We start from the raw sequence: 13,501 nt of genomic DNA on the forward strand, positions 1-13,501 counted from the left end.
CAATTACAAAATTCTAGCCCTAAAATTCCTAATGCTTTCTTCTTCGGTGGAGAAGACAACCAATCTCTTCTCCTTCGCGGGAGAACGTAACAGAACATTGTTTCGTCGGAATCTTGTGAGATTCTAATTATCTGTAATAGCAATCGTTTTTTAAATCAAATATTCTAAAATTATATGTTTAAAAATTTAATTGTAACTTTTTAAAGTTTAAAAACCTAATTAATTTTTTGAGCAGTGTTCAGGGCCTATTTGATCCCCTAAATGAAATGTTCAAAAAATTAGTAGTGAGAAACATAAAAATGATGTGGGACAAAAAATGAAAAAACTATTTTCTAGCTCTTCCTTTCCCCGTTGACCCCCGCATCGTTCCTCCGCGAAGGCGGCAATTTTCTCTTGTTTCAGGGCAATGAGCCACCGGAAGCACCGCCGCCATAGCGGCGGCGATAGCAACAAGCAAGTCCAGATCCAAAATCCCAGTTCCGCCATTTCAGAGCTTGTCTGGTTTTACCTTGCCGCCGCTTGTTTCAAGCTCCTATTGGCCCCGGCATACCACAGCACTGATTTCGAGGTCCATCGCAATTGGCTCGCCATTACCCACTCTCTCCCTCTCTCCCAATGGTACACTGACGAGACTAGCCCCTGGACTCTCGACTACCCGCCGCTATTCGCCCATTTCGAGCGTTTTCTCTCCTTCTTCGCCCCCTTTTTCGACCCTATAATGCTCGACCTAACCCGCGGACTCAATCACAAATCCCCCGCCACAATTCTCTTTCAAAGACTCAGTGTAATCTTCTCTGATGCCGTTTTGGTTTACGCGGTTTATAGGCTGACCCGGAAATTGGAGCTGAAAGAGCGGATCTTGATTTGGGTTTTAGTTGTTTGGTCGCCTGGGTTGATCATTGTGGACCATTTGCATTTTCAGTACAATGGGTTTCTCTTGGGGCTGCTTTTGCTCTCCCTTTCGGCTTTAGAGGAAGGGAGGGACTTGCTTGGAGGGTTCTTGTTTGCAATTTTGCTTTGCTTTAAGCATTTATTTGCAGTGGCTGCGCCCGTTTATTTTGTGTATCTGTTGAGGCACTATTGCAGGGGTGGGTTGTTTAAGGGGTTTGGGAGACTGGTGTTGATGGGGAGTGTGGTTGTGGCTGTTTTTGCTGCAGCTTTTGGACCTTTCATTTACTATGGACAGGTAATTCTATTGTTTAATTCAAAAAAATGTGTTCTTTTTTACTTTCTATGAAGTTGTGATCACTTGTATATAGTTTACTAGAGTATATTAGGTTATGCTTAGATGATGGCGGCCGAACAAACCTTTTACTGGAGTATATTAGCTTAAAGCTTTATTGTTAAAGGTTTCAGATTGCTTCCTTTAAGGAGCAATGATTTTTCCTGTGCAATCCCTGACTTTAAGAATGTCATTTAAGCTAAGTTGATTGCTCAAGATTCTCCTTACCGACGAATTTATTGCCTGACTTTCTTAGTTGCAAACTTTAGTAATAATGCTAGAAATGGAAGCATCATATATAGAATTGCCACAAGCATTTGGTGACTTCTTGCCTGCCTTTCTTATTGGCACTAGTTGCTTGTGAAATTCTAAGATTTGTCACAAGCATTTGGTGACTTATTCCGACCAAGTATAGTACTCCGTAGTATACTATAGTTTCTGATTACTATATGATACTGTTCAAGGAGAATGTTCTCTTTATTGCTGAGCCATATATCCTTTACTGACCAATGTGTGAACTATTATACCTTTACAGATACAGCAAGTCCTTCGTCGCATGTTTCCTTTTGGTAGGGGACTGTGTCATGCATATTGGGCTCCAAATTTCTGGGTGTTTTATATAATTCTTGATAAAGTTCTTGCCTTTATACTTGTGAAACTCGGTTTCAACATCCAGGCGCCAACTGCTTCATTCACTGGTGGGTTGGTGGGCGATTCCTCTCCTTTTGCTGTACTACCCACGGTACTACACAAATCTCTTGCTACTAAATATTTGTGTTTTGGCATTTGCCTTTACTTAGACTACTGGCTCATAGACCATAGACAACAGAATTCATGTTTATGCTTTACCCAAAATGTAATATGACGTGTTTTTGTTAACTTCTACAAACTACAAATTCTATTCCTTTGTTAGTTTCTTGTATTATATCCAAATTCAGAGTAATGATCTTATTTCAGACTATGCTTAAATTCAGGTAACTCCTTTAATCACCTTAGGTATGGTCTTGCTGGCACTAGTTCCTTGTCTTCTAAAGGCTTGGAAAAATCCCAAACCAGGAATGATCACTAGATGGGTAGCCTATGCTTATTCATGTGGCTTTCTGTTCGGGTGGCATGTCCACGAGAAAGCATCACTTCACTTTGTGATACCTCTGGCTGTTGTTGCCCTGAAAAGTGTTGAAGATGCAAAGCATTATTTCTTCTTGTCAATAGGTAAGTTACCCTATTCTAATCCTTGCAGTTTGATCATTAACTGTTTCTTTTTAAGGCATTATAAAGGACTGACTTGCTTCATATTACTTTTCACTTCATGACTCCTATATTGATAGAAGAAATCAAAATTTATAACCTGGAAAAGGTCACTAATCTTGCAAATTTGCACAATAAATCACCAAAGATCACATTTTGTTTGGAAAATTATTGTCTCGTAAAAGTGTTCTTGAGGTTGGAGCTTTACTTGATTCCTTCCTGTTATCATTAAAGCTAGAATATGTTAACCTTAGGCATTTATGTAGAAAATCTTTCCTGTATCCTTCTAATGTTAATGAGATGGAGCTCTGGATCATCGAGAATCTTGTAAACTTGAACGGGCTATATTTCCTTAATCCTGGTGTTGCTCCATTTTATTTGAGAAGCTCTACATAGTGTATCGTATGTATGCTATTTTCGTGTTGAGTTCACAGTGGTTGATCATCTTTTTTTTTTTTTTTTGTCAAACCACGAGGTATCCTGAGCAGGCCCTAACTGTAGGAGGCACCTTTAAGCCCGTACAGTGGTTGATCATCCTTGACCCTTTTGTGACTAAAGACTAATGTGAAACTCCGATTTCTATGCAGTCTCTTGCTATTCGCTTTTCCCTCTCCTATTTGAAGCTCAAGAATATCCTATCAAGGTTTTGCTACTGCTTTTGCACGCTGTTCTTATGTGGTTGGGATTTTCCTCTCACTTCTCCAACAATGCTCCAAAACGAGCTACACAGAGGAGAGAAGACTACGAAGTGGAAACTTCTGGTGCTTCGAGGAATGCAGGTTTCCTCGTTGGATTTTTGGGAAAGACGTATCTGTTGGGTCTTTTGGCTGTCGAGACGTGGGGACTATTTCTCCATCCTCTCATCCTCGGTGAGAAGCTTCCTTTCTTACCCCTTATGATGATCTCCATATACTGCTCCCTTGGAATCGCGTATTCTTGGATCTGGCAAGTTAGACGCATTATCCAGTCGAATTAACTTTTATCAATGATCAAAATGTGCCATTTCTTGCTTGCTGAGTTATAATTTGACTGTAGATAGGATGCTAATCCAAAGAAAGGGACTTTTTGTAATGCCTCTTTTTGCAGAATGTTTTGTAAACAATTTTGTTGAGTTTTAAGATATATGGGGATGGTGCCAAGAGCCCATTCTGCCTTGAAATTTCATTCTTTCCTCCATGAATGTGAACATAGGTATGATTCATCATCAAATAGCTGGGGAGGATTCTTGAGAAATGCTGGAAATGAAAAAGGTTTTTCATGCAGATTATGTAGAACTGGAAATTGTTTTTCATATATTAATATTATTTGATTTACAAGAAAGCACACAATAGGCCAACAACTACTCAAAGGTGTCCTTATGATCCTAATTGACAAAGTATCATATGGAGATAAATTAATTTAAATTATCTATAGTTGACCATTTCAAATTGAGAAGATCAATAAATAGCTCCCGCAAACAGTCTAGGTTTCATACATTACTCGATCATATTTGAGGTAGTTTTGTCACTCTTTCATCATGTCTTTAATTAGCCTATGAAACAATATTATTGAATTTGTTAATTATTTAATTCTTTCTAAATATTGGTTATTATTCACTCAATTTTAATTTGACTTATAAGTTATAATGCCATCTACCGTAGTTGATTTTGGACAAGTTTTTAAACTTTTGTGAGTGATGTGGATGAGAGAGAATATGTGAGCTCCTCCTGCAAATGTTAATTTTTTGTGGGACTCCCAAAAAGGGGAAGGGAAAGGTGCATAGGCGTGCATGGGACACACAAATCGCCCCCTTTTCTTTTTTCCTCATCTCTCTTACTTGGCACATCAAAAATTACCCGCCTCTTACTTGACACTTCAAAAATCACTCCAAAAACTTCACTATTGAGGATGTTCATGTAATTCTACCAAATATAATTTTTTATTAAAAAACTTGTATTTAAAGAAAGAGAACCATCTTTTTTGCAACCATTAAAGAAAGAGACAACCATTTTAGATAACGCGTTTTAATAAAAAGTCCGAGTAAACTGAACCATCCTATAAACAAATCGGGTTGCGAATTGCGATGACTTTCGCCATTCATGTCTGTGCGCCTTTCTCTCTCTCCCGCTCTCTCTCTTCCATTTCCCCGAAAATACTGTGATTTCATCTCTCCATCTTTCCCACCATGGGCTCTACCAGCAGTCGCTTAGGAGGTTCTTTATCATCATCATCTTCGCCACCCAAAAGATCATCATCTGCCTCCGGGTCTTCTCACTCAAGACCCAAGGCATCAAAGAACAGACTATCTTCTCTCCTTTGTGGTGCCTCCACTTCTCGTTCAACCCTCGAGGTATCATTTCTTCTATCCTTACGAATTGATACCCACGCGGTTGATTTTAATTTGGATGATTAAGATTGTTGAGGGGTTGATTTCGGGTTTTTCCCCCTGGATTTTTCGTGTTTCGCGAGAATTTTTTGATTGTTTAATTGATAAAGGCGGGTTTGCTGGTTGGAATTTGAAACCCTTTTTCGTTTCTTAAGTAAAGTTTCGTTCTTGGCCCGCAAAAGTCAACTGTAATGATCTGGAGCTAAATCTGTTCTTTTTTGTGGGTGATTGGGTTCTCTTTGATTTATTTCAAACTTCTAAGGAAATTAATTGGAAACCTTAATTGTATGCCCAAAATTTAATTTTGATTACCCACCAAAGGATGTGAAAAGTGGATGAGGGGATAAAGTATCAAATTGATGCCCAAATGTAGGATTGTTAACTTAAATGTGCTCTTGGTAATTGATATTGGTATGAGATTAGCATTGGGATTGGGATGCCAGGAAGCTTGGATCTTAAGCTTTTTGTCAAACATACAAGTCTGTTTGAGGAGGTTGAGAATATGTTCTTCATTTTCTGCCATAAGAAATGGAATTTAACTTTAAGAAACTAAAGTCCTTAGTTCTTCTGAATCCAATTATGCTTGCCTTGCAATTTAAAATTTAACTTTTGCATCATAAACCTTGAAATCCTGCTTTTGAACGATTCAGTCTTTTTCCATTGAATTACTAGAATTAGTTTTCCGTAACCTTTTTTTTAATGGCAATGCCACATAGGTTAATGTCTTGTTTCTTTTGGAATGTGGCAATGCTCATTAAAGAGCTTGGTGATGTAATCACATCACAATGTTCGTAACATGCTGCTTATTATCTGATGGATCGTATGATGTTATGGTTCTCTTTTTGGAACTTTATGATTTGCCATTCTTCATATGCAGCTTGAAGATTATCCTCAAAACTCACCAATAAGTTCCTTGGAAAATCGAGCTCCAATTAATGATATTTCTCAAGAATCTGTAACAGAATCTTCAATATTTAGTGCAGAAGTTGGGTATACTAGTTCCGAATTTGAACCTGGAACTTCATCAGAAAGCAGTAGTAGCTTTAAAGAGGACATATCTTGTGATGCTTTACCAAATGTTGAAGCTCGCAGCCATAGGACCCGCAATTTGAGGAATAAGCAGCCAATAGCCCATCTGGTAAGATACTATTATATTGCTCTGGTTTGTTATATAGCATTATTGGAGGGATAGTGATGTGGTTGCTTCAATTCTGTGAACAGGCTTCTCGTGAATTGATCTCAGAAATTGAAACGGTCAGTATGGTTGAAGACATTGATGCCCACGATTCAGGAAAGGATGGTGAAAATTCACGCAATGTAGTGCAGGAGGTGAAAAACTCGTGTCCAGAAGGGGATTTTGTTGAACATCCCGGAACTGATGATGACACCAGCTCTAGTTCCGGGCCCGTTTCTGAAGTCCCTGAGTCGGCTAGAAGACTTACGTTGCCTGGGGATGATAACCCTCAAGTAACTACAACTTCTAGTTCGAGATTTCTTTTGGCGGGCAATGATCAGGATCGAAGCGTTAGAGATTTGTTTCATGTTGATGTGGTGAGTATCTCTTCCAACATCTTATCTAGTAGTGTTGCTGATATAAATAACCGTGAAGCAAGAAGAAATAGTAGGAGGCTCTTTTGGGATGCTTTATCGAGACACAGTTTAAGGAGGCATAATGATTCCCCAACACTTGTTTTTGCCACTGGAAATGCTGATGATCTAGGGTCTCATGACAGATGGCTTATTGATTTGAATGGTGATCTCCACTTTGATGGAGTTGGATATGGTTCCAGTTACTTAGGAGAAACAGGTCATCGCAGAAACGAACGAAGATTGCCATCAAGATCAGAGGTGCTTTATCTTTACTCTTTGGTTGAATATCGACATTATCTTGTGATTGTCTTCTATATGCTTCATAGCATTTCCATATGGTTATTGATTATGGTGTTATTTAACAATTGTTGTCTACGCACGCCTATAGATCTCTGAAAGAGTTCACAGAGGCCACGGAAATCGGGTTTCACAAACATCATTTTGCCCATCCGGGCTCCACCCTGATGGTACATGCTCGTGCGAGTCATTCTTCACAGCTGAAGAGTTCAGTACCCTTGCAAGTATTTCACGAATAATCATGCTTGCCGAGGCCTTATTTGAGGTATATCTCTAAGATCCTATTCTCTCCCCTCTTTTCTATGAAGTGAGTATATATTCTTGAAAGGAAAGCTGTTGTATAAACATTCACATGCCTTCTTTTATTTCTGTTGTGTAGGTAATCGACGAGATTCATAGACAATCTTTCTCACTATCAACGTTCTCACTTCCAGCTCCAGAAGCTACAGTAGATGCGTTTCCTCTCAAATACCACAAAACTTTAGATCCCGTTGAAAATGCGTTGGGTGATACACAGCAGTAAGCTTTCTTCATCTGCTAAACAATGCCATTCTTGATTATCAAAACACCTTTGTCGTTGCCATTTGCTTTCTCTAATAACTGCTAAAAAGCGTTGATTTGTTTTCTTCTAAGCCAAAACACCGTTAAAATGTTGGATCACCATATTCACCCTGTACTAACTGTTAAAACACTAATTACATTTGAGGCAATGACTATAAAAATTTTCTGTCATTCACCAAGTTAGATGTGAAATTCAGAGAACTAACAAACCATCAAAAGAACTGCAATTATATTATATGTTTTCTGGATCCCGATGTGCTTGAATGATAGCGAGACCAATGATGCGTGGTAGTTGGGGACACAACTGATGGGCGTTTTTTTTTTTTTTTTGTTTTTTTTTGTTTTTTTTTTTTTTTTTTTTTTTTTTTTTTTGTTTTTTTTTGTTTTTTTTTGTTTTGTTTTTTTTTTTTTTAATTTTTTATAACAGGTGTTACATCTGTTTGGCTGAGTATGAAGATGGTGACAAACTGAGGGTTCTCCCTTGTCATCATGAATATCACATGACATGTATTGATAAATGGCTGAAAGAAGTAAACAGGTATGTTCCACCCTTTTTTTTTTTTTTTTTTTTTTTTTAAAATTTTTTTTTTCCTACCCTACTAGATTCTTTATCTGCCCGCTTTCCATGGGAAATGTAACCAATTGCGTTTACTTCAATTCTCCGATTTTCCTTTTAGGGTATGCCCGGTCTGCAGATGCAACGTTTGTAATGGTCCCGAGCAAAGTTCCATCTCAACCACAGAAACCCCTTTGCAATGATTCAAAAATTGTAAATATGCTATGCATACAATACATACAGACACACATATATACATATATGTATTTTATTCAGTTGCCATCTTAGCTCTGTAACTTTCTTTGCAAGGTGTAATATATCTCTTGAGTCTTCACTTTTAAACTACTACTTGAATTGCCCATGTGAGCTCTAACGTCGTATCTACTCAATGCACTCTTGCACGTCGTTAGGTAGTGGTTGAAATATTATGGTCAATTACACAAGAATGCATATTACACAAGAGTAGAGTTTACTTAATGTACCTGCACATTCCGTCGAGTAGTACGTATACAATGGATATTTTGAGTTATTACACAAAAGTGAAGTTTACCTAATGCACTCCTATACATCCTTAGTAGGTGAAATATTCCGGGCTATTACATAAGAGCTTGGGCAAAGGTTATTAATTAGTGAGTGCAACCTGAGTCAAATTTGGATTATTCTCACAACTCATGTAAGTTAAATTTTGGTGGCATGGTCATGCTAAATATGGATTAGTATGTACTCTTAAATTTATATAAAAATAGTGTGATAGAGACAAAATAACAAGAAATTAAAATGTTTTCGAAAAAAAAAACAAAAAAGAAACAAGAAATTAAAATGGATCCTATTTTATCTCCCAAATTAAAGACAGTTACGACACACCCAGGGGCGGAGCTACAATGGAGGCAGCTGCTTTCACAAACCCCACACCATATATAGCTCTTGTATGTATTATATGGTACATGTTGTAGTATAAAAATATAAAAACAGAAAATATAACCAATAGATAAGTTAGACTAGGTGGTAGAAATTTGTTTTATGTTTGTTAGTTGGTAAGGTTCTGGGTTCAATTCTCGTTGACAGCATAGTCTTTTTTAAGAGGCATAGCTGACTTTGTCCATGAAACCAATTCTTTGGACAAGAATGTCGAGAAATGGATTAGTGGACAAAAATATCAATAAGCCAATGCATAGCTGACGTAATCATCCACTTTTCAGCATAAGGCGTATGTATTGGTGTATTTATCTTTTGCGGCGTATGTACTGGGTATATCAATATTGTTAATTCAAAATAATTTTGTTTTGTTTTGTTTTTTTGTTATTTTTTACAATTATTTAAAGGGAAAATGACATCTTTAGTCGCTGGGTTATAGGGTAGTGCGGACTCAGTCCCTGAGTTATGGTCGTATCCGAGTTTAGTCGCTCAGTTATTCGCGAAGTGGCGAGTTTAGTCCCTGGCTATTAAATTTGACGGAAAATTTAAAAATATTTAAAATTTGAGGGTAAAATAGGAAATTTCACATTTTATTCTTCTTATTATATCAAAACCACTTTTACAACATTATTTTTCACTTCTTAGCTAGCCTAATAAGTTTGTATAACAAACTTAAAACTTAGTACAAATATAAAAACACTTTATCATTATATTTAGGTGTCTGAAACACACTATCCTAACAAGTTTTAATTATCGATGATAAAATTTAAGGGAAGTAAATTATCTTAAAGATTTTTTTTTTTTAAATAATTTTTGAACTTGTTTTTTTTTCTTCAAATTACTTTCTTCAGTTTTTCCCCAGTAGTACTAAAAAAAAAAAAGAAAAAAAAAAAGAAAAAAAAGCATTGTACGAGTAGGGAAGGAATTTGCAGTTGTGTACAAAACCAAGCATGTATTCGGCTTTGTACTATATATATAATATTATAATGGAGCTTTGTACGGTACATGTGTATATTGATAAAGTAAATGCAGCTTTGTACTGTATATGTGTATATGGGTAAAGCTTTTAATTTTTTTAATCAACTTTCGACATTTCTGTCCACTTTTTCAAACGTCCATATTTTAGTCCATTGAATCAAGTTTCTCGACAAACAAGGAATCAGCCCCTTTTTTAATGGCTTTATATATGTATATTAAAAAATAGACAAATGTAAATAAGAGTTTAGTTGGGGCTTTATATATGTATATTAAAAAATAGACAAATGTAAATAAGAGTTTAGTTGGATTGGTTGGTAGATGCATGCTTAACCTTATGAAAGGTTAAGAGTTCAATTCTTCTCTTTCTCAATAAAGATGTGTTTTCTATTTAAATTAATTATATTTCCTATTTTGTTATGAATATTTTTAGGAATAAGGGTCAAATTGGGCACTAACATAATACAGAAGTGCAATCAGACCACTGAACTAAAAAACGTGCAATTACAGCAGCCGGTTTTCTCCCCTCCCTTCCGGTTACCTATCTACGTGGAGGTGAGTTGGTTTTTTTTTTTTTTTTTTTTTTTTTTTTTTCCTTCTTCTTTGTTCTTGAAGCGTGTCTTCTCCAACTTCCTTCGTTAATCATAATGACCAGTTAGATTACAAAGTCTGGAGAGTATTCCATCTGCGATTCTGCGCTACTAGTTTCAACCGCCTTGAACTTGATCCAGAGGCAGCCCAACACCAAAACCATGTGAATCTGAAAAAATAAATAAAAATTAAAAGAATCATGAAAATGTACAAGAAAATTACCAGAGGAGATTTCAAGTGGGGTAATTGCACTTTGTGGCATTGAGTGGGGTAATTGCACGACTTTTTAGTTCAATGGTTTGATTGCACTTTTATGTTACGTTCCAATTTGACCCTTATTCTATATTTTTATGAAGTTATTAATTATATTTCTTATTTTGTTATGAATATTTTTATCAAATTAATTATATTTCCTATTTTTTTATGAATATTTTTATAAAATTTTGACGTGTTTTATTTATGAAAGGTTAGGAGTTCAATTCCTCTTTTTCTCAACAAAGATGTGTTTTCTAGTTGAATTGTTTTATCAAATTAATTACATTTCTCAATATTTTTATAAAGTTTTTTTTGGTAAATTCACGGGGTCATTCTCTGTCCGTGTAACAGTTCAAGTACACCCACGTTCACTTGTGGGAGTCGAACCCAGGTTATCCCGGAATTCTTCCCCACAAATAGAGCTCACTTGCCACTTGAGCTACACCATTGGATTATTTTTTTTTAATTTAATCTTCCCCACAAATAGAGCTCACTTGCCACTTGAGCTACACCATTGGATTATTTTTTTTAATTTTATTTTATTTATTTATTATTTTTAAAGTTTTGATAGTGTTTTATTTTTCGTCTCCCCCGGAAGAAATTCTGGCTCCATCCTGAACACACCTGATCTTCCAATTTGTATGGAATGGAGGTCATGACTTACCATCCGGCCATCTTCCAACCACAAGGAATTAATGACCTATCTTCCATCTTCCACACTCTCTTCATCTTTTATATATATATATATATATATATATATATATATATATATATATATATATATATATATATATATATATATATATATATATATATATATATAGCTTTGAGGGCTTGGCTACGACAGCGTCGTAAATCAGAACATCAATATATACTCAAGCTTTGGGCGGCCGCAGCACCACCTTTGATAGTGGCACCGTTGGTAAGGTAAGCCTAATAAATTGTTTTTAGGAACTTTAGAATTTTGTCTTTAGGAATTGTTTTTAGGGCCGCTGCCTGCTGTATAGTATATACTATATACACATATATAACGTATGGGGCCCCCAATTTGTGCAATGGCCCTGCACACATTACTGATATATTTTTTTCCTTTTAGTCTAATTATGCAGCAAACACCTATAAAGAGCATTACCTCTAATTCAGCTTATAGTTATGGTAGTTCAAGTGGTGGGAATTTAAGTAGTTCAAAAATGCGTATCATTACTATATCTGATATCTTTTAGAAAAGAGAGGTACATAAAAGTTCTTTCTTGACAGTAATTTAATTCTATCTTATTAGAATAACTTTTTACCTTTTTTTTTCCTTTTGCACAGGTAGGGGAATTTTGGGTACCTGCACAGATCATCAGTATAGAGTCCGATGTTAATGATTGGTTTTATGAGTCGTGCAAAGCACAAGGATGCAATCAGAAGGTGGAACTAAATAAAGGAATGTTTGAGTGTAGCAAGTGTAACAGCAGATATGATGAATGCATTCACAGGTATAAAATCAAGGTTAGAGTTGTTGATGTTAAGGGTACATCACACTTTCTACTATGGGATCGTGAAGCACTTGATTTGGTTTGTGTAAAAGCTGATGAAGTGATAGCAATGCAGCCAAAGGTTTGTTTAATTTTAATAAATCATTGAGTAATATCTTTTCTACAACTCTTTGTTAACCTACTATACTCTAATTTCTTTTCAAATCTTAGGTAATGATCAAGATCCCTAAAGAGCTTAAGACTATGGTGGGCCGAGATTTTTTCTTTAAGATCAATGTAAAAAAAGATCAATAGGACAACCTAAGTCATGTTATTCCTGTAATGCAAGTGAAACACTTCCCTGTGTTGTTCAATATTTACTGCCCTGGTCTCCTTGACGATAATGATGATTGTGTATCCTCTAAGTTACAACTTAATGACAGTGAATCGGATTCAGATGAGGTAAGTAACCTATATTATACTCATTATGTCTACAAGTATTACTTTTTCAGGTTCTTCTACAAAACTAATGTACTCCTATCTATTTAGGGATTTTTCCCAAAGGAAGAGGCAGAGAGTTCAAATGTGAATGCTGTGAAGGAACCATCAGTTCATGTAACTGAGAATGAGGCTGTTAAGAGAAGTTTACTTGATCAATTTTCCAGCACTCAAACTTCAAAGAAGAAAAAAACATGTGGTGGTCAAGGAGGAGAAGGAACTTGATGATAAGGAAACATGAATGGCTGTTTGTTCTGTGATTCTTGATTGTAAATGTGACAATGGTTACTATTGGTCCTCTTCAGACAATGTCTTTTGGTCCTATTGACAATGGTTCCTGCATGTCTTTTGGTCCTACTGCAAAATTAATTTCTTTTGGTCCTATTGAGATGATTCGTAATTGTTTTTTTAACTGCTAAGTTGATTTTTGAATTGATGTTTTTGATCCTACTGAGATGATGTCTTTTGATGTTTTTTTTAACTGCTAAGACTTTACTGCTAAGTTGGTTTCTAAATTGTGCTCAGTTTCCAGCACTATACTGTTCACACAATGATCTTTATTGCTAAGTTATTTTTTTTGTCAAATCAAAAGTTTTGCAGGTACTTTATATGTGCATGATGTGAAATGGGAAAAGATGTAGCAGTGTAGGACTCAATGTTTTAGTGCTGGAAAGAACACTTAGCAGCTGGAAAGAACACTTAGCATAAGGCATTTAATGAAGTGTAGCAGAAGGAAGTGAAGACATAGACAGTGCATCATAAACTTATTTCATAATGATCAAATGTTTGTACTAATAACCTTATACTTATCTAACAGTTTCTACCTTATGTAATCAATACAATACTTTGTTTTTACCAATGAAATCAATATACATAGTTGTTATCTACTCATACAGATCTTGAAAGTCCATGGGGGTGTTTGGTTATTTGGCTTATAAGCCAAATTTTAGTTTATTTGACCAAATTTA

General features: G+C 35.8%; 2 protein-coding genes across 2 annotated transcripts; both read left to right on the forward strand.

Annotated features, from left to right (window-relative positions):
* Positions 1–306: 306 nt before the first annotated feature.
* Positions 307–3,634, forward strand: LOC116014680 (probable dolichyl pyrophosphate Glc1Man9GlcNAc2 alpha-1,3-glucosyltransferase). Its single transcript, XM_031254621.1, has 4 exons — positions 307–1,186; positions 1,758–1,964; positions 2,197–2,434; positions 3,058–3,634. Exons 1-4 carry the CDS (start codon positions 407–409, stop codon positions 3,444–3,446), a joined length of 1,614 nt encoding a protein of 537 aa, XP_031110481.1. The 5' UTR covers positions 307–406; the 3' UTR covers positions 3,447–3,634.
* An 867-nt stretch (positions 3,635–4,501) lies between these two features.
* On the forward strand, positions 4,502–8,198 carry LOC116017158. The gene is made up of 7 exons (XM_031257688.1): positions 4,502–4,799; positions 5,713–5,973; positions 6,057–6,683; positions 6,814–6,987; positions 7,102–7,241; positions 7,711–7,821; positions 7,961–8,198. Exons 1-7 carry the CDS (start codon positions 4,635–4,637, stop codon positions 8,040–8,042), a joined length of 1,560 nt encoding a protein of 519 aa, XP_031113548.1. The 5' UTR covers positions 4,502–4,634; the 3' UTR covers positions 8,043–8,198.
* The last annotated feature ends 5,303 nt before the right edge of the window (positions 8,199–13,501 follow it).

Source organism: Ipomoea triloba, chromosome 4, assembly GCF_003576645.1.
Source record: "Ipomoea triloba cultivar NCNSP0323 chromosome 4, ASM357664v1".
Lineage (NCBI taxonomy): Eukaryota > Viridiplantae > Streptophyta > Magnoliopsida > Solanales > Convolvulaceae > Ipomoea > Ipomoea triloba.